This window comes from Callithrix jacchus, chromosome 13 (assembly GCF_049354715.1).
Source record: "Callithrix jacchus isolate 240 chromosome 13, calJac240_pri, whole genome shotgun sequence".
Lineage (NCBI taxonomy): Eukaryota > Metazoa > Chordata > Mammalia > Primates > Cebidae > Callithrix > Callithrix jacchus.
Window position 1 is genome coordinate 111,360,537 of NC_133514.1, and position 25,732 is coordinate 111,386,268.

At 36.3% G+C, this 25,732-nt stretch overlaps 2 protein-coding genes across 15 annotated transcripts in view; one reads left to right on the forward strand and one right to left on the reverse strand.

The window, feature by feature from the left end:
• TMX3 (thioredoxin related transmembrane protein 3) overlaps nucleotides 1-20,469 on the reverse strand; it is a 39,797-nt gene extending 19,328 nt beyond the window's left edge. The window contains exons 1-9 of one of the 9 annotated variants that reach the window (XM_078346988.1): nucleotides 20,396-20,469; nucleotides 19,221-19,275; nucleotides 18,314-18,476; nucleotides 16,696-16,735; nucleotides 15,045-15,168; nucleotides 6,959-7,004; nucleotides 5,293-5,373; nucleotides 2,551-2,650; nucleotides 1,850-1,927 (exon numbers count right to left, since the gene is read on the reverse strand). In XM_078346988.1, the coding sequence (XP_078203114.1) occupies nucleotides 1,850-1,927; nucleotides 2,551-2,650; nucleotides 5,293-5,373; nucleotides 6,959-7,004; nucleotides 15,045-15,168; nucleotides 16,696-16,735; nucleotides 18,314-18,476; nucleotides 19,221-19,227 (639 nt within the window). In that variant the 5' untranslated portion in view covers nucleotides 19,228-19,275; nucleotides 20,396-20,469. Of the gene's footprint in view, nucleotides 1-1,849; nucleotides 1,928-2,550; nucleotides 2,651-5,292; nucleotides 5,374-6,958; nucleotides 7,005-15,044; nucleotides 15,169-16,695; nucleotides 16,736-18,313; nucleotides 18,477-19,220; nucleotides 19,276-19,382 lie in introns of all 9 variants that reach the window. The other 8 variants (XM_035271320.3, XM_035271322.3, XM_017963536.4 and 5 more) reach the window with 8 other exon arrangements.
• A 149-nt stretch (nucleotides 20,470-20,618) lies between these two features.
• The window catches only part of CCDC102B (coiled-coil domain containing 102B), a 361,810-nt gene continuing 356,696 nt past the window's right edge, over nucleotides 20,619-25,732 (forward strand). For 5 of the 6 annotated variants that reach the window (XM_078346981.1, XM_078346986.1, XM_078346983.1 and 2 more), the window contains exons 1-2: nucleotides 20,619-20,975; nucleotides 21,123-21,266. In XM_078346981.1, coding sequence (XP_078203107.1) covers nucleotides 21,249-21,266 — 18 coding nt within the window. In that variant the 5' untranslated portion in view covers nucleotides 20,619-20,975; nucleotides 21,123-21,248. The remainder of the gene's footprint in view (nucleotides 20,976-21,122; nucleotides 21,267-25,732) is intronic. The other variant, XM_078346980.1, reaches the window with a different exon arrangement.

A 25,732-nucleotide genomic window follows, 5' to 3' on the forward strand; every position in this document is an offset into this window, starting at 1 on the left:
AAGTAAATGCATATGCATAAAATACTTTGCAAATCAAAATGAGTTTAAGTTGTCCAGAAACTAAGGTTCCTCCAGGAGTTAAAAATCATTTTGGAGTACCATAAGATAAACATCTACATATTTATTGCAGGAAGCATTAAACACATACTTAGGCAAGTCTGTAATCTGAAAATCTTTAAATATTAAAGCATTTAAAAGTAATGAAATGTTTGTTACCATTGTGAAAAGAAAAATATTTCCATTTTTTATAATTTACATTGATTCAAAAGAAAAATTCTCTTGATTTCTTTCATGTTTCCCGAGTTACTGACAAATTCCTGAAGTACCCTACTCATTAAACGTTTCCTAAAGACTACACTTGTGTTCTCCACTTTCTTACTTGCCACCAGTGTCTCTCAAACATCAATGAGATATTTGTCCCCATTACAACCCTGAAAACCACCACTAACCTCCATGTGGACACATATTGTGGCTATTTTCCTCTCATTATTTCCTTGATCACTTTGCAAAATTCTCACACAACTGTTCACTCCTTTTTAAAACACTTCATCTTGGCTCTCCACTCATCTTATTTTCCTAATTTACTATTTTTTTCCTTTGCTGACCTCAGGTTCTGGGCCCACTTACTTCCTTAAAAAACTGCTTCCCAAGTCTAGGAAGGTTCTTTACACAGCTTTGACTTAACTCTAGACCCCCATGTCCAATTGCTTATTTGATGCTTATATTTAGATTCCTAATATCATATGCTGAATCAAATTAAAATGAATAATTCAATGCACTTGTCTCTCCATATTTTCAACCTCTTCCTTCTTCAGTATTCCTCAAGATCATAAATCACCACCATCTACCCAACTGTTCAAACCAAAACATCTCAGTCACCCTCGATTCATTCCTATTCTTTCATATCAGCAAGCGCTAACAATTCTATCTTGTAAAAGCAACAACCCTTTCACTTCTCCCCAACTCTAACTAACTCTCAAGCCCAAATTTCTTAGATTACTTCAAAAGTTCAATTGGTATCTATGGATCTATTATGAGACCTATCTAACGCACTCTGCATTTAGCACAGAGTAATGTTCTTAAACATCAGTCCATGTTCTTCACCAACTTCAACCTCATCCCATGCACTGTCATGGCTTACAAAGCCTACAGTGCTCTCTACCCACTTCCAATCGCACTGTATACACTACAGTCACATTGGCCTGCTCTTTTATTCCTGTATTATGCCAGGTGTGTTCTCATCTTGAACCTTCATATTATTTGTTTCTTGTTTCTGGTGTATTCTATCCACAGATAGAATATGGCTCCTTCACATTATGTAAAACTCTCAGTTCAAGTATTTTCTTCTGAGACAAACATTTCTTGGCCAATCAACCTACAGCACCCATCCGCTCCTATTTGCCCCAACTATCACACTGCTTTTTTTATAGCACTTATGACATCCTGTTTATCGATTTGTTTACGGAAGACCATTATCTCAGTGTTGAGGACCCAAAAAAGACTGTATCTGCAACACACACACACACACACACACAAATCTACTACTTGTAAGCCAGTTTAGGAGTTTGAGGTATCACTTGTCATCACTACTATTATTTTAAAAAGAAAGAAGTACAGTACTAATGTAAACCCCTAAAGGCTATGAATCTGATGGTATTTGTTTACTAATAAAAAGCAATCTAATACCAGTAGTAAAGAATCAGCATGTTTACTCTTTCCACACATATCACAGTAAATAAATCTAATATTAAAATCAATAATTCAATCAATAATCACAATTTTATTTATTAAATCAAGTTATAATTTAATAAATAAAACTGTGTCATTAAAATCAAATTTTAAACATTACCTCAGGAACCACTTCTTCTGAGGCAGAAAAGAAGTATGTATATACAATCAATTCAGAAGCAGCATCTATGTATTTCTCCTATGAAGATAAAAACAGAAAAAAGGTCATTTAAAAATATTAATTAAAGGTCAAAATTCATTCCTCATGAAACAGTGAGAGTTACCTTATGCAGTAAGTATCATCACCATAATTTGCTACCTTACATCCCTTTAGGTGAAAAGAAAAAATATAAGCAAATAAAATTGTTTCCAGGCAAAAGGCAAATGTAATTAATAGCTTTTATCTTTCTTCAAATCAAGTTCATTAAATATAACACAAGTTCAATTCGTATGTATTCATTTAATCACAAATTAGACAAACAAAATGATGATGATTATAGGAAAATATGAGTATATGCACACATACAAAGTCTGCAGTCTCAAAGACTCAGAATTTGAAAAAGCAACACAAGATTTAAATAACCAAGTTAATGATAGAAAAAAATATTAAGTCAGGCAACATCTGCTCACTTTTTACACAATTCTGTTTCATATAGGCAAACACGACAGAGGATATACAAGGAAGGGTTTCTATTATAAGACATACTTAGACTCAAAAAGAAAATAGTTCTAGTAAGAGCAGTATAAGTTCTGAGTTTCTGGTGAAATCTTGATTATACAGCAAATTAAATTACAATAGGATTAAAAAAATAAATGTCTTACTTTCAAAGGTGATTCTCCACCTATATAAACAAAAAATACACGATGTCTCTTTTGCATATGCTCAAACATTTGCTGACTTGGAAGTGGCCGAATTAGAGCCCTGTTGCACAACGAAAGAAAAAAACAAACTTACATTATAAACTAAAGTACATAATTTATTCTTATTTATACTATAACTAATCATGTCTGAAGTTACGAATTTTTTTTTTCAGACAGAGTTTGCTCTTGTTGCTCGTGCTGGCATACAATGGTGCGACCTTGGCTCACTGCAACCTCTGTCCCTGGGTTCAAGCAATTCTCCTGCCTCAGCCTCCCAAGTAGTTGGGATTACAGTCATACACCACCACAACTGGCTGATTTTTGTATTTTTAGTAGAAATGGGGTTTCTACATGTTAGTCAGGCTGGTCTCGAACTCCCTACTTTAAGTGATCTGCCCGCCTCGGCCCCCCAGAGTGCTGGGTTTACAGGTGTGAGCCACCGCGTCCGGCCAAGTTATTAAGTTTTAATAATACATCAACTCCATTTTAAGTATCTCAAAATCCACAAAAATCTAATAAAACTATGGTCTATGACTACTACTGTACATACATATAAAAGATTATAGTACCCACAATTTAATCTGTCAGTTTCAAAGTAAGTGTCAAAACATTCCTTTGTAGAGTACCATGCCAGTATTTTGATGGACAAAAACAGAACTACTGTCCATTTAGAATCTTCAGTTAAAAAAAAAAAAAATCAATTCCCAAGAGAATTATTTTTTCTTCCTTTCAAATGGTCATTTACCAAAACACTGTGAAACATCATACAAGGAATATAGAGTACTTCATTAAGAATATTTATATCTTACTCCGTCAAACTAAATGCTATATGCTTTTAAAGTACCCTATGGAGGTTAAAGTCCAAAAAATATAAAAAGAATATCATTAATCATTTCCAGAAAAAATAAAATGGAAAATGACAGTCCTAACACTACATAAGAACCTCATGAAGAGAAAACAAAAAATTTCATCATACAAGCATTTTTCAAAGCAAATACATCAAGAAATGAATGACATCACAAGTTATGAAGCACATCAATTATAAAATATCATTAAAAAACTAAGAAGTTCATTTTATATAGTATATACACCATCTTTTACATATGGTGTGTAGATTATATAATTTTCACTCCACCACATTTGTGAAAAGAATAGAACATAGCTAGAAAGGCAAATATATTTTCAAAATTCACCACATACTTGGAAAGGCAAATATATTTTCAAAATTCTTATGATGCATTGCATCAGCGCTCTACTCTAGCCTCTATTTTAATACTTAGTAATTAACTTGTAAGTGATGCAACTCCAGAACTCACTGCTGAAATATCATCTGCAATAGTTATCTCCAGTTACATTAGGAGAATCCCTTCTTAAGCCGAAACTCACTAAAAATTTCCCAAATATAATGAATAATATAAATCCTGGGAGGATATGGTACCTCCAGCTAGCACTCCCCTCATACAACATAAAGTTATTTCAAAATGCACTTAATTACAAAGGAAATAAAATGAAACACAGTCAATGTGAAAATTATATTAGTAAGCACTGCAAACTTCAATATATAAAGATCATCCTAATGCTGTGAATTTTCTCAAATTATTTGAGACAGTATTGTGCCACCAAAAAATCCAATCCATTTTAATTTATCTTAAAGCTATTTAGAGCTATCAGTATACTATATCCTGTTAAACTCATAGGTTTGTATACTTTGAGGCCAATAAAGATTAACACAGCTTGATGAACATTCTCCTCAAGAAATTTTACATAATCATATTAAAGAATTATAAGCACTGACTTTCTTTATATCCCATCAAAATGCAGTAGTGGCCAAGATGGTTGAAACCCCATCTCTATCAAAAGTACAAAAATTAGCCGGGCGGGGTATCGGGCACCTGTAATCCCAGCTACTTGGGAGGCTGAGGCAGGAGAGTTGCTTGAACCCAGAAGTCAGAGGTTGCAATGATCTGAGATTGTGCCACTGCACTCTAGCCTAGGTGACAGAGAAAGAGCAAGACTCCTTCTCAAAAAAAAAAAAAAAAAAAATTCAAACCAACAAGAAATGCTTGTAGAGGAATTTGCTTCCTTATCAGTAAAACCTTAGAGATCAGTAACTTAAATAGATTTTTGGGTTTTAACTACGTCACATTCTAAGTATATAAATAGATTTTTGGGTTTTAACTACGTCACATTCTAAGTATAAAATGCACGAATATCTCACAGTTGGCAGAAAGCAGCAGGTGATAAATAAGAAAAAATATTTTAGCCGTATATAAAATACATTTTCCAGTATCAAAGACCACGGATGAAACCCCGAGTCTGTTCAGAACAATAATATCCCAAGGCTTTGTTGAAAACTCTGAACCAGGCAGTCCAAAAGCAAAATTATCATAAAATAAATGTTAAGATTCACAGAGTTGCTACACATAATCAAAATTTCAAAAATGTATTAAAAAAATCACTGGGGAAAATTCTTATATAGACAAAATAAATTTAAATGTGAGGTTAACAAGTATATAATACAAACCATGGTGTCCGTTTCTTTAAAGCATTTCTTTGGATATGCTGTTTAATCCTACCTTATAAATAAATAATCAAATTTTACTCAGGTATGTCCTTAAAATATGTGTGTTCAATACAGTCTATTAAAATATTTAATTTTTAAATATTAATAACATATAGTAAAGGCCTTTCCTAATAACTTACCCAGATACCCTGTGAGCAAACTCAATAATATCATCTTTTGTTCGTGGTCCTCTGTAATTATATGCCAAGTCCCCTTTCAATCTTAAAAAGGAAAAACAAAATCAGATTACTCTTGGATTGTTTTAATTGTTTTAATATTTAATGTTAATCATCATCTATTGTTTCATAAAATAATAGTACATAAAACAGTAAATGCAAAGAAGTTTTAGAATTAGCTCTCATATAAAATATGATAGGCATTAGGCTGGTCAGAGTACCGGCAACACAAAATTTAAAAAAAGGCTGTATTCTATTAAAATTACATGAATATATTTTACTCTATATTTGATAACTGCATTGTATCTATGCTTCTGAAAAGTAATCTACACACTCATGGTCAAGAGCTTAGAAAATTAAAGCACTATAATTTTCGCTATCTTCCCTGTCAAAAGGTGAATGAAAGGAGAGCGAAATAAAAGTATTTTGGTAGAGGCAAAACCAATGTTAAGCAATACAACATCACACTTACTTGATGCGCCAACATTAAAGAGTAAAACAATCCATAAAAACAGCTCTTCTAGCCGGGCACGGGGGCTCAAGCCTGTAATCCCAGCACTTGGGGAGGCCGAGGCGGGTGGATCACGAGGTCAAGAGATCAAGACCATCCTGGTCACCATGGTGAAACCCCGTCTCTACTAAAAATACAAGAAATTAGCTGGGCATGGTGTCGCACGCCTGTAAGCCCAGCTACTCGCGAAGCTGAGGCAGGAGAATTGCCTGAACCCAGGAGGAGGAGATTGTGGTAAGCCGAGATCGCGCCATTGCACTCCAGCCTGGGTAACAAGAGCGAAACTCCATCTCAAAAAAAAAAAAAAAACAGCTCTTCTAGAAAATTACATAATTCTTCAAAAGCAACCAATGAATTAATCTGTGTGCCTAATTAATTGAAATTTTAAAAAGGACAAATTGGGAAGTATAATAGAATACCTACAATTAAACTGAAGGAAAATAAAGGATGATTTGCTTAACACAAAAAGTAAAAGAGGCTAAGCAAACACTTTTACAAAGTGGGGGAAGGAGAAAGGTCAACACAAAACCCAAGATATAAATTGAAATTACTCAAATTCAAAAAGTTGAGATGTGAAAATACTTTTTTAAACTTACTTTATTATAAAAATAACTTTCAAAACAATTCCACAGCTCCCCACATTACCGAAATAATATTAATAAAAATCATGAGAAAATTCAATGAAGTCATGATTATAAAACAAGTCCTTTAGAATTATCATGCCATTTCTTTCAACTTGTACACTTTATTAGACTTGATCAACACCTACAGATTAATATCCATCAACTTTGATTTTCCCTATTTCTTTTATCTCTCAATCCACACTTGAACTCCTCAAGGGTAAAAGACTTCATAATTTATGACTGTATACCTTGTCCTGCATAGTGTGTGTCACACAGCAGGCAAAACACATGAATTAGCTGTAAACAACATGATTATTTAATATGAAGAAAAGCATAAAGATGCAGTCCCTCTCCTTCAATTACATACTTCACCTATAAAGAATGGTCAAACCCAAATCTTCAGTCCTCCAAGGAACCTACTAGATATTAATGCAATAAAATGTAAGTAGAGTGAACTAATAAAAATACACATATAAACATACAACACTCAACTTACAGCTTAATTGTTGGATAACCTCGAACTCCAAACTCTGAAGCAATGCCTTGATAAGAAAAAGAATAAAGCATTCTAAATTTTTTTTTTAAATATGAGAAACTAGGTAACAAATGAGCCTTTTACTTTAAAAATATAAAGATATTTATACAACCCATATAGATTTGTTTTTAAGTCTTAAGAATATAAACTTACACAAAAGAAAAAAAAACACGACATTCTTGTTCAAAATAATTACTTAATAATCCAATCTGTGACCTGCATAAAATACTATGACAAAATTAAGAAATGCATGTCAAAAGAATAGTTGAAAATTTGTAAAGTACCTGTTTAAAAAGATATTCTGGTAAAGAAAAATAAGTAAGTACTTCTCATCTGACTTCATGTCTAAGACAAATATTTCTTCTATGTCTCATTTACTCCTCTCTCAAAAAAAAAAAGGCCCATCTCTTCCTTCAGTGTTTTTTTTTTTTAATTTTTTTTTTTTAACTGCTGCAGGCAAGGCCTGTGGACCCCACCCTGCACCCTCACAGGGGGCAGGGTGGGGTGAGATGCGGTGGGGAGGGGGCCTTCAGTGTTTTTTGAGTCTTCAAAGAACTGCAGTGTATTCTAATCTAAAAAAAAAAAAAACAAAAACAAAACTTGTATTTGCAAAATTAATTACTATGTTCAATATACGATTGAAAAGCAACTTTAATTCCTTCAGGAGTTTCTGCTTTTGTGATAACCTAGAGTAATTTTAATCACCTCAAAGATTATTCTGAAATCCTCACATTAATTAAAATGAGAATGGTTGCTACAATAGCATCTTTTGAGGGAAAAGAATACTAACAAAAACAAGCAAATATCAGAAGGGAAATAAGACTTTAAAAAGTAGAGAAATCATATATCAAATTAATGCAACACTATTTTACAGACAAAAGGCCACTAGGACAGGAAAGAATAAAAGATTCTCAGCTAACACACATTATACCATAAAAGATATTTACCAAACCATATGCTAACAGATGAAAAGTACACTGTATTATTCCCATGATCCTTCCCTTTGTAATTTCCTTTGTTTCCAGGATATTTTTTTATCACAGTTGGGTAAGGAAACCTTACATCTGGATTCCAGTTTAACAATCACTTTAGTAATCTTCACTAATCTTTGGTTTCTCATCAACTCACCAATTCAGTTCACAAGAATAAGGGCAGTCGATCTGTGACAAAATAATGTCTAAAATTTGATCTTCCTTTGTCAAGTCTAGTTTCTCCCTTAAACATACGGAGATAGGCAGATAGAGGGACCTGGACAGTGGCCCACATGTATTTTCCTTAAGATGTAGCATAAAAGCAGAGGTAATAATTAAGAACTCAAGTTCTGAAGATCAGGTCCTGCTTCTCAACAGACACTCGAACTCAGAGCAAGCACATAATTTATTTGTGCCCATCTGTAATGCAGGACTTAGTTCTGTCAAGTATGTTCTAATTGAAGACTGTGGGAATGGTGATTGCCTTCTTCCCAGCAAAAGCACAGAAACTACTTTGGTGAGATTATGTGAATAATGCCTACTTTTAATGCTCCATTTTCATATTAAGAAGACAAGGAAATACTCTCCCAAATTAAGAAGACAGGGAAATAAAAGCCCTTCAACTAAAACTTATATTAAAAACTGCTAAAACATAAATTCTAATATAATTGATTGGGGGACAAAGTTATATTCTACTAGTAATCCCTTTATATCACTTAAATTATCTCAACATTTATTTCTATACAAATCAAGTATAGAAAATGAAGCATGCAGTTAATGAGAAAACACACTGTGGTGCTGCAGACTCATATTGTAGATCTCATAGTAAGTCCCAGAGACAGAAACCCCAGCTCCACACTCAACCCTATCACATCATTTCCTTGACCTGGGTATTCACATCCAGACAGTGTGATGTGTTACCCAACCCACAGGCCTTGGCTTCTTGTTCATTAACATTAACCTTCACTTCTGACAAAATTTTAATTGATAGTAACTTCTATAAAATTCCAACCTTAGATTTCCTTAAAGGGGAATGGTGGTATAACATTTTTAAAAAAGCAAACAAAGCGGGGGTTATAAACACATAATGACCCCATTATGTGGGGTCATTATAAAGTTGGTTAGGATTCTAACTTCATTTATCGTCTATGTAACCCTGGATGCTTTTTTTAACTTCTCTGATTCCCCTTCAGAGAATACTACTCATCTCGCAGGGCTACAGATTGGGATTTTAAAATGAGAAAACAGAAGGAATAGAATCTGAGTCTGGCACATAGAAGATTCTTAAATGCTAGATCCTTTTCCTTCCTACTCTTGATCCTGATTTCATTAAGTAATTATCTGCTGACACCTCAATGCACACATGGTATTAATAAAATTGATATAAATATTTTATAACTGGCCTTATATTTCTAAATTGCACCTCAACACAATTATATGAGGAGGAAAAAATCATGCCAATTCAGATTAAGAAACTAGAGGCCAGGCGTGGTGGCTCACGCTGTAATCCCAGCACTTTGGGAGGCCAAGGCAGGCAGATCACCTGAAGTCAGGAGTTTGAGACCAGCTTGATCAACATGGAGACACTCCATCTCTACTAAAAATACAAAAATTAACCAGGCATGGTGGTGCATGCCTGTAATCCCAGCTACTAGAAAGGCTGAGGCAGGAGAATCGCTTAAACCCAGGAGGCAGAGGTTGCGGTGAGCCAAGATCACGCCATTGCACTCCAGCCTAGGAAACAACAGCGAAACTCTGTTTTGAAAAAAATAAATAAATAAAAAGAAACTAAAATAGATTCCAGTAACTTGTTTGAGAGCAATTCTGTGAGGAAGAAAAAATAGAGCTAATTCAGATTAAGAAACTAAAATAGAAAGATTCAGTAACTTGTTTGAGAGCAACCACTGATTAGGTAGCCAGGCTGAGACTGAAACATGGTCCAACTGATTTTAAGTTTTTTATTCTTTTTCATATCAGAGAATAATAGTTTATATAGAAACATGAGATCAATTCCTTCATAAATTGAAAAGTCTATTTGCAACAAGAGTTACATCTTTGAAGTTTTATGATTTTAAATGTTTATAAAACAAGATTCAACATGAAGTCTTCTACTTCATTTCTATTTTCTCCTTGAAATGTAACAGTTTGTTCCTAGAGATAGGTATGGATGTGAAAATCATGGTGATCTTGGATTCTAGGCCTAATTCTAACTTTGGTATGTGAAATTAGTCATTTCACTTTTAGTTACCTTCTGTTACTTGATCTATAAAAGGGAAAGGGTGAAAGGAATGAGGAGTTACTCAACATCAAAAGTCCTTTTCAGCTCAAAGATACTACCTGTTTTATATTTACTGAATGTCACTATGTGTCTAACATGAAAAGGACATAAAATTGGCAGTGGTTTGAGATATTTTGTTTGACAAAAACAGTGAGTAAGCAGGTAGGAAGGGGTTGGGAAAGAACGCAATTAATATCTAGTGGGTAGAGGTCAGGGGTTCTCCCAAACATCCTGCAATTCACAGGATTCCTCCTCCCATCCAACCCCCAACAAAAGCCCCACAGAATTATCTGGTCCAAAATGTCGATAGTGCAAGGCTGATAAACCTTGAAACAGAGTCATTGACTTCCCCTGCATCAAAAGCAAACAAACAGAAAACCCCACAGAACTATCCAGCTCGAAAATGTCAATACTGCAAAGTTGAGAAGCCCTGAAACAGCCACTGACCAAAAAGAGTTTATAATCTAGAAAGGTAAAACTAATTTGTAACTACAATCTATGAACAAGATGTCAGAATGTTATTGGCCAAATGCCATTCCAAGTTTACACATTAAAGAGAGCTAAAATGTGATCTTTATCATAAAACGGTGTCACACTTAGGTTGGAGAGTAACAGAATTTCAGTGGTTCCATAATAAAGAACAGCATGCCACTACAGGTGATACTATATCGTATTTTAACTTCCAAATGAGAAATATTTTTCGTACTCATTTTGAAGAGGTATGTACAAAAAGAGAAGCTAAAACACCTATCTGGATTTACACAGGACATAATATTTTTATATTATTTGGTTATGGTATTATTAGTAAAAACTATGCCTCAAGATATTTTTGGTAGAATTCCAAACACAGAGCAGACCAAGTCATAATACTCAAATTTCTCTAGTCCAAACATTCTGTACACAGAGATTTGCTGAACTGAGTCAGATGGTATTTGCTTCCAGTCACTGCAATGATTTAATACATGATTGAGATAGGAGTTAATATCAAAGACTCTTAGAGATTTTATAAACTTGATCATTTGGAATAATCTTATCCCACCTCAACCAAAATCCTGTAACTATCTACCAAAATAACATTCTACACTTTGTTGTTCTCCAACCTCAGTGTGCAATAGAATCATCTAAAGTGCAGTTAAAAATACGGACTTTTGGCCAGGCACAGTGGCTCATGGTAATCCCAGCACTCTGGGAGGCTGAGGTGGGCGGATCACCTGAGGTTAGGAGTTTGAGACCAGCCTGGCTAACATGGTGAAACCCCATTCCTACTAAAAATACAAAAAATTAGTCGAGCGTGATGGCGCGTGCCTGTAACCCCAGCTACTAGGGAGGCTGAGGCAGGAGAATCACTTGAACCTGGGAGGCAGAGGTTGCAGTGAGCCAAGACCATACTGCCATTGTACTCCAGCCTGGACAACAAGAGCGAAACTCCGTCTCAATACATACACACATACATACTCTCAAGATCTGATTGCAAAGGTTTTCACTTGGTAGGACTGGTGTGGGCCTTTGAAATCTGAACTGACAGTGAGTACCCAGGTAATTCTATTGCAGGTAGTCTACAGATTACATGCTAAGGAACACTGATACCGTGACTGTCTGAAAAACAACCTACTGGGATGGAAGAGGTACCTATGTAATAGCCAATCCTTTAGTGTTCTACAGGTAGACCTAGAATATCAATGGCAGATGACTTGAAAAAAGTTCCATTTCTTTACCTGTTTGATTCCAAGTTCTACAAAAATATCTGTATGTGAGCTGCCTTGAAAACTTTAAGAAAACTTTGAGATTCACAAGGCAAAAATCTGTTTGTAATAGATGAACAGTGATTTCTGAATAACTAACTTCCTTTAATACCAGGAAGATACTATATTTCTCCACTGCATATAAAACATTCCCTTGGTGCTAATATTTAAGTAAATAATGTATCCAACACTGATATTTAACTCTAATAATGGTCTAAAAATAACATTAGACAACTGACTTATGTTTACAGGTCACTGTTTGTCTCTTCCTACAAAAATGTAAGTTCCATAGCACAGAAACTTTTGTTCTGTTCAATGATGTATCACCACAATCTAGTATGTGCCAGGCATATCCTAACATGGTAAGCACATTAAGTATCTGCTAAATCAATGAATGCTAACTCTACAACTTTTCTACAAAGGAATTTTTTTTTCAATAAACTATGTTAGGATAATTCAAATAGCATTTACAAACAAGCCCCACCATGCAAGGTGCAAGCAGTTTTAGAGGAGGCGGGAAGAGATTTAGTACTCCATATCCAATGAGTAAAACGTTGCAACCTGTATATGAAGTCTTATTACTGCTTTTTAACAACAGCATTTAAAACACTTTCTTCTCTAAGTAACTCAGGAAAAGTATCTTTGCTATGTTTCCACTAATCATAGTGCCAATTAATAAATAGTAGCACAAAGGGGCACTTAATACTGAATAAACTAATGAAACAGATATCATATGGAATTTGACAATGTAAATTGTTAATTATCACTGAAGTGTTACATGAACAGTTTACCACAAAGACTTTATTGGTTTATATGCACTATTTTTCTCATTGACTATTTTTCTTCATATTCCCACATTCCTTTATACATGACTCTATGACTCCAGTGACCTATTCAAGTGATCACATAATTTGCCATTTTTAAGACTTTACTGCTCTTTTTGGTTTATTCATCTTTCTCCCTCTATTAGGCTGTAAGCATTTCCAGGATAAGCAGGATTTGTCTGGGTCTTTCTTTATCTCTAGAGATTAGCACAGGCTTGACAAATAGTATTGGTAAATACTGACTGATCAAATAAATCAATAAATGCATCTACGAATAAATATGTGTATGCATGTATAATCAAAACATAAATCAGGAAGAAATTACTTTCATGAGCAACAGTGGAAAACGGTAACTTCTTAGACATTGTTAAATGCTTATTTCAAAGAAATATCAACTTGAACATGGTAATTCTCCGTCTCTATAACAATTTCTGCCATTTATCTATTGTCTTCTCAAATGTTAACGTTTCACTTGTGTGACTCAATAATTTCAACACTAACATTTCACCTACCCTGTAGGTCCCTATTCACAAACATCAGTTAAAAGACCACAAATTCAAAATCATTGGTAACTTAGAAATGCACACAAAATTTAAACGATTATTTTCCACATAACCAGTAGTAGCATAGCTCAGCAACTATACTAAGAATCTTACACTATTCCTTTTGTTTTCTTTACAGTACAAAGCCAATCTATGACCTCTGTGATTTTCGCATGGACCATGTCTATAAAATTATCGTTTCCATTGCATGCTACTATCACCACTCACAACGCGAGGCTCCAGCATCCAACACCTGGGTACATACACAAAGCTGACTTAGATGATCTCCTGTTTCTATGCACTCTTTAGTTTCCATCCTATAAGCTGCTGCCAGAAATATTTTTATCAAGTCATTGCGCTCACAAAAATGTGTATTACCTCCTACTGACAAGTGATAAAATCCAAAACACTACCTGACCTGGGAAGCCCTTAAAATCTGGCATCATCCTTTAGTGGCATATATGTGCAGCCATTGTACCGGGGAGTTTTAAATAGATGGTATTAATATGATTTCCATAACCTTGAGGATTATCACTCTCCTTTGTTGATACAGAAGCTAAAACTAAGAGCGGTTAAGTGCTTCCCAAAGCTACAAAAGTAGGACATGGCAAAGCTGAGATTAAAACACAGGTCTTGCTCCAAAGAATAAGGCTGACGTCCTAAAAAGAAATACGCATTACACACTTCCACTTCCTTCACTAACGAAAGAGAAACTACATGTATTTAATACAGAAGATTTTATATGTGCTTTATCATTCAAACCTCAAAACCCCCAATAAAAGAAGCATTAGAATTATAAATTTATCAATATGGAAACCAAAGCTTAGGCTTGTTCAGAAACTTTCTCAGTGTTACACAACAAAAGCAGCAGGCAGAGCCAGGATTTGACTCCAAGTCTGCTTTCTGAAAGCCACTCTTTCCCAAATACTAAAATACCTTATACTTCTCTAAATTTCACTTCTTTTCCCAAACCCTTTAAGACAGGTGTTGGTGTAAAAAGTCAGATAAATATTTTAGGCTTTCTGGGGCATATGGCTTCGGGTCACAAGTACTGAATTCTGCCACGGGGGCCTGAAAACAACCATGAACACAGATAACAAACGAGTGTGGCTATGTTCCAATATAATTCTATTTACAAACATGGGTAGGAGGAGAAATTCGGCCTACAGACCAAGGTTTGCTCACCTCCACTTCATTCTATTCTCTAGTACACACTCATTAGCCTCTTTTACACTCTATTATTATTTTGCTCTAGTATTCTTTCTAATGTGAAAACCTTCCTGATCCTCACTTGTATTTATCCTAACTCAATTCATCCTTCAAGTTCCCATTTTTTCTCTACCATAGCACATCTCAGGTTACTCGGAAAACAAACTCTCATTCTGAACTCAAGTAGCAATATCAATAGTTTGACACTCAATTTCTATAGCTGCCTCATGTAAGCAGATTATTTAAAGTAGGCTCAAAGGAGAAAAGATGGCTTTAACATCGGTTAAGCATAAGATTAACATATACTACATACTACATGTTCAATGGCTAATTCATTTAACTCATAAAGTATACAGTCTTAAATTATTAAGATAACTGAATTTTATATGATCAAAAAGGTCTTCCTCCCATCCTGAATACTGCTACATATAATTATTTTTGCTATGAGAACAGTAAAATAATATATTAAGTGAAGGCTTACTAGAATAGGAAGTAGCATCCATCTTTCCAACCTTAACTGGAGAACCAATGCTTTTCATCTCAAGACCAACTTCATTCCAAATTGGTTCCAGCTTTTTACAATGACCACACCACGGTGCATAAAACTTGTTTTAGAAAACAAAAAACAAACAAAAAAGATAACCATTAAAATGTTGTGCTACAGTGAGAATCAAAGAATGTCTTTGACTAAATGATCTAATAATGTTTTAGACAAGAAGTTTAAATATAATTTTTAAAGTAAATACATAATGAAAGATCAAAACATACATAAACGTAGATATCTCAAAACTGGTACTCTCTTAAGTTCATTTTAATTGACTACTGATACTTATTTAAAGTAGATATACCATTTACAATAAAAATGCCCTAGCTTCCAAGTAAATGTTCTATATAAAATGTTTTATGTAAAATGAATCCCCAAAATAAACATATACATACCATATCACATACACACCTAATTGTTAATGATAAATATCAATCTACTTATATTATAAAAATTCCAGCATAGTAGGTAGCTTTGCTGACTTCTATGGTAACCACTGGCAAAACTGGGGAGGTAGTTAAGATGACTGGTTTGGCACAGAAGCAAGTCAGGTTGATTAAACTAAAGTTACAGTCTTTTACCCTTCTTGAATTACCAGATGGTGGGGTTGATACTCAGGTTTCCCTAGTTACAAGTGGTTTTACAAACTGCTTGTTATCTTCTCATGAAACAAGATTTTTTAACTTTAAACTATGAAAATGTTCAAACATATACAAAAGGAGAAAGAATTAAATAGTGTACCCTCATGATCTGTCATCTAGCTTCAGTAACTGTCAACTCTGCCATTCTTTTTCTATCTCTTTTGCTGCTATTCTACTTTTTGTTGAGGCATGTTAAAACAGCAACTATCATAAGGTTTAAATATATTCCAAACTTGAAAGAAAGGAAGATGAAAATTTAATTTTGTCCACTGTTAAGATAAAAATATGATTCTGGCCGGGCGCAGTGGCTCACGCCTGTAATCCCAGCACTTTGGGAGGCCGAGGCGGGTGGATCACGAGGTCAAGAGATCGAGACCATCCTGGCCATGGTGAAACCCCGTCTCTACTAAAAATACAAAAATTAGCTGGGCGTGGTGGCACGCGCCTGTGGTCCCAGCTACTCGGGAGGCTGAGGCAGAAGAATCGCTTGAACCCAGGCAGAGGTTGCAGTGAGCCGAGATTGCACCACTGCACTCCAGCCTGGCAACAGAGTAAGACTCCATCTCAAAAAAAAAAAAAAAATTATTCTAAGTGATATTAATATATTCTAGCTCTTGGAAACTATCAAGAAAACAAGAGTGAATTCTGTAATAAAATCATATCCTTTATCACTAAGGTATAATTTAAAAGTTGACCTAATTATAAGATAGGGTTCCAGCTTTTCCTCTTAACGTCCTCAGCCCCAAATTTCATCAAAAATAGAGGGAACCTTAAAACTCTGAGGTTCTTTTTAACGTAAAGTCCCAAATATAATCATACCTAAAAAAACAAATTGAATATATACATAAGCACTAGCTGTATACTGCTGTCTTTGGGTAGAGGAAAATAGAAAATAACACTTAAAATGGTAGGAGTGGGTAACTAGCATATAAAATTTACATCCTTACATCTACAAGCCAAATGTCATCATTTCGATTTTCTTTAAACCTGAAAAACAAGAAAACAAATCATTGCATGTTTGTGTCCACTTTATAACTGTATAGTATAGGCAGAGATAATACATTGATAAATATAAGGGCAAAAACCAAATTCCTTCAATAAATTTTTATATAAAATTTGTACTCAGTGACCTATCCATCAAACATCTCAAAAATAAAAGCAGAGAACTGATCAATAATAAAGTAATTAGAAGGAAAGACTCCAACAAAAAGAATTAAAGCAGGACTTGGTAGAAACACAAATAGATGTCTAAGCTCCTTGCCCTACTGCAACATTTTACACCTGTGCAGAAAAGGTACCACAGGAAGCCTGAGGCTGCTATGCTTAGGAAGAACTGTTTGCAAGAATGGTCCTTGGTTGGCATCTGGGAACTTGGATTTCAGAACTGTTCTCACCATTTCCTGGTAATGATGCCTCAGTGTTCATAAAATACTCATGAAAAATATTGAATTGAGGAATTCCTGTGCTGAGATCCCAGGCCACTTCCCTGAGATGTGTAGTCTAGGCTGGAGTACTATACCTACCACCAGCTAACTAGGCCCAACCTTTAACTGTCCCTTAAAATCCTCAACCACCCCTGTGGATTAGGATTGATCTAGCACATGAAGAGCCCATTGTATCACCCATAATTGGGCTTACTGATGTGCAGCTTGGGTACTGATGGGTAACAATAATCCATGGTCATTATCATATGCAGTGTTCTTAGGTTAAGTGAACAGAAAACAAAGGTGGTCTTGTAGAGCCTAGACAGTGTGGCCCAGGTTACTGGAACACATGGGAATGGCTACACCAAACCCAGAGAAACATCAACTGCAGTCAGTAGCCACAGGAGTATTACAGACAGGAGAGACACACCATGTTCTATCTTCTGAGAATACCCTGGCCCATTGCCTTTATGAACCTGTCCCTGGACAGTGTTGTTAGCCTTGACTGGGGTCTGACAAGCAAGACAGCTTTTTCATGCTGTTACGGTGTCTTCTCACAACTGTCACAGTCCATGCATTCCTGCCCAATGTGATCCTGCCTGAATTACCATGAGCCATCTCTTGGGGATCCAGGAGGCAGTTGGTTACACATCTGCTTACTCTGGAGTGAGGAACAATTCAGTTTCCACATTTAGCTGACAAATATAGTTTGCTCTTGGTAAAGTTCCCCTTTTTCAGCACAGGGTTTGGTGAGCATCCACATGGGTAACAAAATGGTTATTAGGAGCAGAACCCCTTCCTCCTCCTCAGGAAGAGTGCCCCCATTAGGACACTCTGAAGGAGGAGGTCTGTACTGACACACCCCACAAGGCGCTAAGTTTAATAAGATTATCTCCTTGTGAACAATGGTTCTTCTCAGAATCAAAAACTTTCTGTAAACAATCAGCTAACACCCCCTACGACCTAATAATATGACCAGCAAAGTGCCCCCATGGGACTATCAGGATTTTTGCTCTTACTGAATAGCACTGTATGATCACACTCTTACTGTACCCATTTGGTCATGCCATCAGGTGTCCAGGTGGTCAATCAGGAGGACAAGTTAAACTGAAACTAACAATCAAGGCTTTTATTCACTTACTGTGACAGTTCAAGCCAAGAGGTTAAAAAAAAAAGAGGCATCAGCCCCTCAGTGTTCCATTTCTCCCCCACGAAACAGCACAAGGTGAGAGTCAGGTGGAATGCGACGCAGATGGGAGAATTCATCTCATTTTCTAGGAGCAGTGAACAAAAGTCTTCTGTCTCTTTATGGGCGGAGGTGAGAGAGAAAAAGACTTGCTGTAGAAAAGTGCCTCAGCAGAGGCCCTCAATAAGGATGTTTTAGCAGAGCTGCTTGGGAAATGCCTAAGGTGAGGTCCCAATAACGAGGCCGCCAAATAGAGGCCACTGGGTTAAGGAGTGTAGACAAGCAAATGAGCCTGGTGGCCTGGGAGGCCGAATCCTTGACTACCACTCCCTCCAGAGACGCAATGCACTGGTCTTACACCAAGTTTGGTGTAGGGAGGGCACCTTCCCCTATGTGGCCTGCCAGAAAAAGCCTTGCAATTGTTTATGGTCAAGCCGAGATCACACATGGGATTTTGGTCTGAAGTGCACCTACTCACTTATTATAAGCAAGGTAGATTAATGCTGTGATACTATGAAGATAAACACAGTATAGTTACCAAACTCTAGTACCCATTCAATATAATTAAATCAAAAAGACATAACAAATACAAGTACAAAAGCAAAAAGACATAAAATACAAGGTATGATAAAGGGGAAAAAAGAATATGGAAAGGGTGCCACAGTTTTTTATCTCATAACTAGTAATAAAACTTTTGGGCACACCCTCATTTTATATCTATATAGACCTTAAAACAAGTGAAAAAATTAATAATACATAAAAATTGGTTCTAATTTAAAATATCAGATTCACATGCAAATATTCAGATATCTGAGTTGGACAAAGTTAAAACAATATTTTAAGTACATATATGTATACTCACGATTCATCTAAATCTTCTACAGCTCCTTTACAGACGACCATATCAAGTAAAACAACTGAAGAAAAGAAAAAGACAAAATGTACACAATAAATGCTGATTATTTGGCTCATACTGCATAAGCTTAGTCATCTTTGAAGTGTTTTTTGACCTTTTGCAACCTACCAAAAAATTCATCACTGATGCATTCCACGGTACAAATGATGCAAAAGCAGAAGTAGTTCATCCATTTAATAAACATCTAGTCTGTATGCAACCATATCATGACCGGCCAGGTTCTAGTAAGCCCATAAATCTAATAAACACAGAGTTCCTTTTTCCTACGTATTTTAACTCTCACCTTACTTTTCCTTTTTACCATCCTGTCTTTTTGGAATACAGGCAGACAGCATTCCTCTATATTTCTTTTGTTTTAGTAGCAATGATCTCTTCAGTAAAAATTACAAATGCCATTCAAAATATTTCCCCTGAAATAGACGGCTAGAACAAATCAAAGTCGAGCTGCAACTCTAATACTTAATACAGGGCATTGCCTGACACAGAATGGGCTCTTAAAGGTTGCTAAGTGAGCGGACCCCAGTGAGAACGAAGGCACCCAGGGCTGAAGAGAGGGAGCTGAGAACAGCGGACACACACTGAGTGTTTCACACCGCACAATCCCGGTGGCCTGACCCTGATCTGAGCCCTGGTGGTAAAAAGCCTTAAACGTGACAAGACTCAGAACCTAAAGCCAAGGCAAGATCTGGCGGTTAAGCTGGGACGGCAGCATCCTTCTTGCCCATCAAAGGAGTGAGCTTTATTGAAACTTCCTGCCACAATGAAGAAAACACAGACACAAGGAAGCGCGCCCTTCCCGCGCCCGGCACTGGCCCCGCACAGGGGCAAGGGAAAGACCCCCAGGTATCCACTCCGTCAGGGCCAGGCAGGTCGGCGTGGCGGGGCGGCAGGACTCTGCGGGACCGTGCGAGCGTCTCCGCGGACCCCACAGGCCTCGCCTCAGCCCCGGGCCCAATCCCGGCCCCACGGCGGGCCAGGTCCCAAGAGCCTGCCGGCGTCGCGACCTCTGCTCGATCATTACCTGTGGCGCAGAGCCGCAGGGCGGCCCGACACCTCCAGGCTGCCATGCTAGCCTGGGAGAGCTGCAGAAGCTGACTCTGTGCAATAGAGAGAAAAGATACCGGTGTCCGCTGCCTTCCCGCCAGGAAAGGGAAGCGGAGCTGACCCAGAGCGGAAGAGAAGCTCCGCTCAGAATACGGGGGCGGGGCAGGCCGGCCTCCGTTAAGCTCCCAGGACCCCGCCGGTCTCCGTCTCTGAGTATGCGCGGAGTGCGGCGCATGCGCCGGGAGGGCAGCGTCTGCGCTGTCGTGTGCTTCAGCATCCTTTGCGCCCTCGGCCCCTCCTGAGGAGCGTGGGAACCCAGCGTGCGGGCTTTATTCGGGAAAGCGGTGGTTGTTCACGGGGGCACGTTTCCGGAAAGGTGAATACTGGAGAAAGTTAGGTTGCAGGCGAGGTAGACTCCCACGACGCACTTACGGGATGAATATTGGCACATCATTTGCTTGCTGCTCCCGTGCAGTGAGTGCACCTGTGCGTTTTAATGCTGGATCAAATTTGTGGAAAGAGGCGCGCCTGAAGACTGGATTGCTGAGCTGCGCGCCACTCTGTGTTTTTCCAAAGCGTTTTTGAAATCGTCTTTCAACCTGTTTGCATAAAGGGACATCTCTTAAATGCAGCAAGCTTTAATGCACTTTTGCCAAAGTAAGGATTGCCTCTTTAAAAACTTTCTCTTGAAACTTGAGAACATAAAGTTAGGCTTAGGATTTTTTATGACTTTTCTGATTACTTTGGAATTAAATAAAATAGTATGAAATATTCATATTGCTACCTGTTTTTTTTTTTCTACAGGACAATGATTTGTAAAACCCATATTTCTTTTATATGAGGTTACTGCAGCAGTCGCTACTTCTGAATTAGATGAAATTTTTATGGGACGTAAGGTACCAGAGGATTTAGATCAAATTTTGAAAACCTATGAGAACAACAGAAAGGGTAAGTTATGATGTCAGCCGGTTCACCTTAGGTTCAAAATTCCAACAGGCGGAAATGTTCTAAAACATTGTTATTCCTAGTGACTAGAAGATTAAATTACACTCTAATTGAGAGCAAGCCTTAAATGTCACCCCTTTTGGGCATACAGCATGGTATCCAGTGCAAGCCCTCTGCAGATTCAATTTTTCTTCCTTTCTTTTTTTTTTTTTTTTTTTTTAAAGAAAAAGACTAAAACATAAGGGGACTGTTGAAGCGACGGGAATGTTCTCTCAATGGTGGTGAAACAGCTTTATAATAGTACCATGGACTTGATACTCTTCTACAGAAGCTTTTCTACTCTCTTGGCAGTATCTCTGAAAGACCCATATTCAGTTTGTTTTTCCATTCTAATGTATTTCAAAGTTCTCTGTCTTCCACAGCATGCAAAATAAAATAATTTCTTTGCATATTTGCATTACAGTTTAAGTTAGCATGTGGAGAACAACAAAAACCAGTTAACCTAGATCTGTGCTCTTCAATAGTGTAGCCACTAACCACCTGTGGCTATTGAGCTTTTGAAACATGCCGTGTCATGAAGTAACTGAATATTTAATTTTAATTTTAGGAAATAAAAAAACTGACACTCGATTCAGTTATTGGAAAGTTTTTTTAATATGATTGGAACAACTGAGATATTTGAATCTACTTTTTCAACTGTAAATTTTATGAAATCTAAAAACTGATCATTTCCCAGGTGTGGGTGGCTCTTAACTGTTTGCCAGCACTTTGGGAGGCTGAGGCAGGAGGATTGGTTGAGGTCAGGGATCCGAAACCAGCTTGGGCAACACAGTGAGACCCCGTCTGTACAAAAAGTTTAAAAATTAGCCAGGTGTGGTGGCACACACCTGTGGTCCCAACTACTCCAGAGGCTGAGGTGGGAGGATCAATTGGGCCAGGGAGGTTGAGGTTGCAGTGAGCTGTGATTGTGCCACTGCATTCCAGCCTGGCAACAGAGCTAGACCATGTTTCTATAAAATAAATACCAATTAACGTATTTCTGATGAAATTAGGGAGGTTGTAAGGAGGTATAGTATAAATGTAAAATATACACTGGATTTGGAAGGCAGTATAAAACTGTTAAATGTCTCAGTATTTTTGTATTGATTATATGTTGTAATGCCTATAGCTTAGCTATATCTTAGATATATTGAGTTAATAAAATAAATTATTAGAATTAATTTCACCTGTTTTTATATTTCACTGTGTTTCCAAGAAAATTTATAATGACATATGTGCTTTGCATGATATTTTCATTGCAGGCAATGTGAAAATGTTCAAAATTATGCATTAATGTGAAAATGATTTAATAAACCAATAGACTTTTTAGGCCTTTTGTTCAGAGAACATGCTAAATTTCCATATGCTAAAACATATTCAGTGTTCAAAAATTTAAGTGTTTTTTTCCTGCTTATCTACCTCAAGTGGTGATCACTTTTTTTGTTATTTAAAAGGTTCTACTATTTTGACAAGATCTTTAAAAAGACTTTCAGATAAGCTACACTTGTACAGATACATGCCTTATATATTTTGCCTACATATGGCTGTAGTCTAAATGTGTATCGCAAATTGCATATGTTGAAACTTCATTGCCAATATGATAATATTAAGAGATTGGGCCATTTGTGCATGATTTAATCATGAGGTGGAACGCTCATGAATGTGATTAGAGACCTAATAAAAGAGACCAAAGGGATTATCTTAGTCCCTTTTCCCCTTCAACCTTAAGCCATATGAAGACACAAGAAGAAGGTACCATCCTTGGAAGCAGAGAGCAAACCCTTATCAGACATCAAACCTGCTGACTCCTTGATGTGCAGCCTCCAGAACTTTAAGAAATAAATGTTTATTATTTATAACTTATCAAGTCTGTGCTATTTTGTTACAGAGCATCAACAGGCTAAGTAAGACACATGTGCTTTCCAAAAGTCATATACACAGGTGTCTTGTTTATGGTAGGACTGTTTGCAATTGTGAAAAGCTAAACAATTCAAATCTGTAAAAGTAGAATAGATAAATTGTGTTGTTATCCTGTAGTAAAGTACTATATAGTAATGAGAATGAATGAACTTTTGTATGGAGAACTGTGTGGTTGCAAATCATAAACTAAATGTTGAACAGAAGAAGCCAGAAACTGAAGAAAGATACTATATGATTTTATTTACGTAAGCTCAAAAGCAGGCAAATTAATCAATAGTGTTAAAAGTCGAGGTACAGGTAAATGTCGTGTTTCTTGATCTGTGTGCTGCTTACAAAGATACGTTCACATTGCGAAATGCATTGAGCTGTACCTTTAGGATTTCTGTACTTTTCTGTGTGTGGACTCTAATAATAAAAGCTTCAAAATAAGAATAAATAAATAAAGCTAAATACATTTATGGTTTTTAATGGAGAGATATTGTGTAGTTTTAAGCAGTTCTTCTCAAATTTTAAGCATCAGTTATCTGGAGAACCTGATTTAATACAGATTCTAATCAATCCCTAGAAAATCTGACCCTGTGGGGCCCATCAATTTACATTTCTCACGAGTTCCCTGGTGATGCTATTGTTTCTATCCTGCACATCTCTTTTAGTGATGTTGAGGGAAGATAGTTTCAGAAAATACCATTCTTTTTAAATCGTGTTATATAAAATATGCTTTAAGAAATAATAAGAGAAAAATCTCTTATATATTGATTATAGTAACCATTATTTTTTAAGTATATTAGCTACGTTAAAAATACTGGGACCAGAAGAGGAGCATAAATACAGACAGCAAAACTTAAAGAGATATAGAACAACCTTACAGAAATACATATGAAAACTTAAAGTCAATATCATTTAAAAAATGAAACAAAATTGGTTCAAGAACTAAATAGACTTAATAATTAGCCACTAAAAAAATTGAATCAGAAGGTTAAAATTATATCATTAAAAAATGAGACCTGATTAATTTTAAAATACGTGCTACCCATCTTCATGAAAACAAAAGTTAACCTGTATTGGGATTCTCCAGAGAAAGGAAACCAAAGGAAGCCTTATGATGGGAATGGCTTATGCAGTTATGAAGACCAAGAAGTCCTGTAATCTTCCATCTGCAAGCTGGAGAACCAGCAAGCCACTCCACGTGTTTAATTCAGTCTACGTCTGAAGACCTGATAATGAGGGTCCAAAGGCCTGAGAACCACAAGTTAGTGATGTAAGTCCTGGTCTGAGTCCCAAAGCCCAAGAACCAGAAGCAATGATGACCAAGGGCAGGAGAAGATGGATGTATCAGCTCAAACACAGAGAGCAAATTCACCCTTCCTCCATCTTTTTCTTCTATTCAAGGGTTTCATTGAATTGGATGATGCCCACCCAAATTGTGGAGCCCATCTACATTGCTCAGTTACTCATTCAAATGTTAACTGTTTCCAAAAACATCCTTATAGATACACCTAGAGATAATGTTTTACTGGCTATGTGGGCATCTCTTAGCCCAGTCAAGTTGAAACAGAACAATCACACTGTTGTTATAGAGACTTCTATACAATTAAAAAATAGGGAACACTCACCAGTTTGCTCAGTGGCTAGCATTAACTTGGTAGCCAAACCAGAGGAATCATGTGAGAATGGAAAACAAATAGGCCCATTTCACTTGTGAACAAAAATTGAAAAGTTTCCAATAAAATACCAAACCAAATGTAGCAGGGCACTGAAAAAGATAATTATGACCAAATTATTATTATTTTTGTCCAGAAATGCAAGCCTTGGTTTAACTTGGGGAAAAAAAAATTAATGAAAGTTTCTTTAGTAACTCATAAAAGATAACATAATCATTTAAATAAATTCAGTAAAAGAAATTTTTGTACTTCAACCTCCAATCAGTAATAAATTAGGAATAGGAAGACAATTCTATGGCATGTTGTGCTTTAAAGGTTAATTTCTACCAGTTTTGGAATTATTTTTAGATGTTTTGCCAAATTTCTTGCATAACTAACCACTGGTCAATCACCAAAACGTACTGATTAATAATGATACTTTTGTAGCCATGGATCAATGAATTTTCAGGTGGTTTTCACCTATTCGTTACATTGTTTATTAATTAGTATGAGATTAATTTGCATTTGGTCTTAGTGAAATCTCCAGCCGGTCCTACTGCTGAATCTGATTTTGTAGCAGTGATATATATATATATATATATATATATATATATATATATATATATATATATATAAAACCAGGAAAATATTTAAAAACTCAGGTAAGACTCCATCTTGTGATCCTTCCTTCCAAAGTGTTCTATGTACATACAAATGATTCCTGATCCAAGAGAAAATGTGCGCCCACGACTCTTTCAGAAGAAGCCAGAAGCTTTCACCTGGAATCTTTTTCCAGACTCCTTCCAGGGAGAGGGACTTTAATCTGTATCTTTATTTCAACAGTGTTATTACATTGTACCCCTTTCCTGC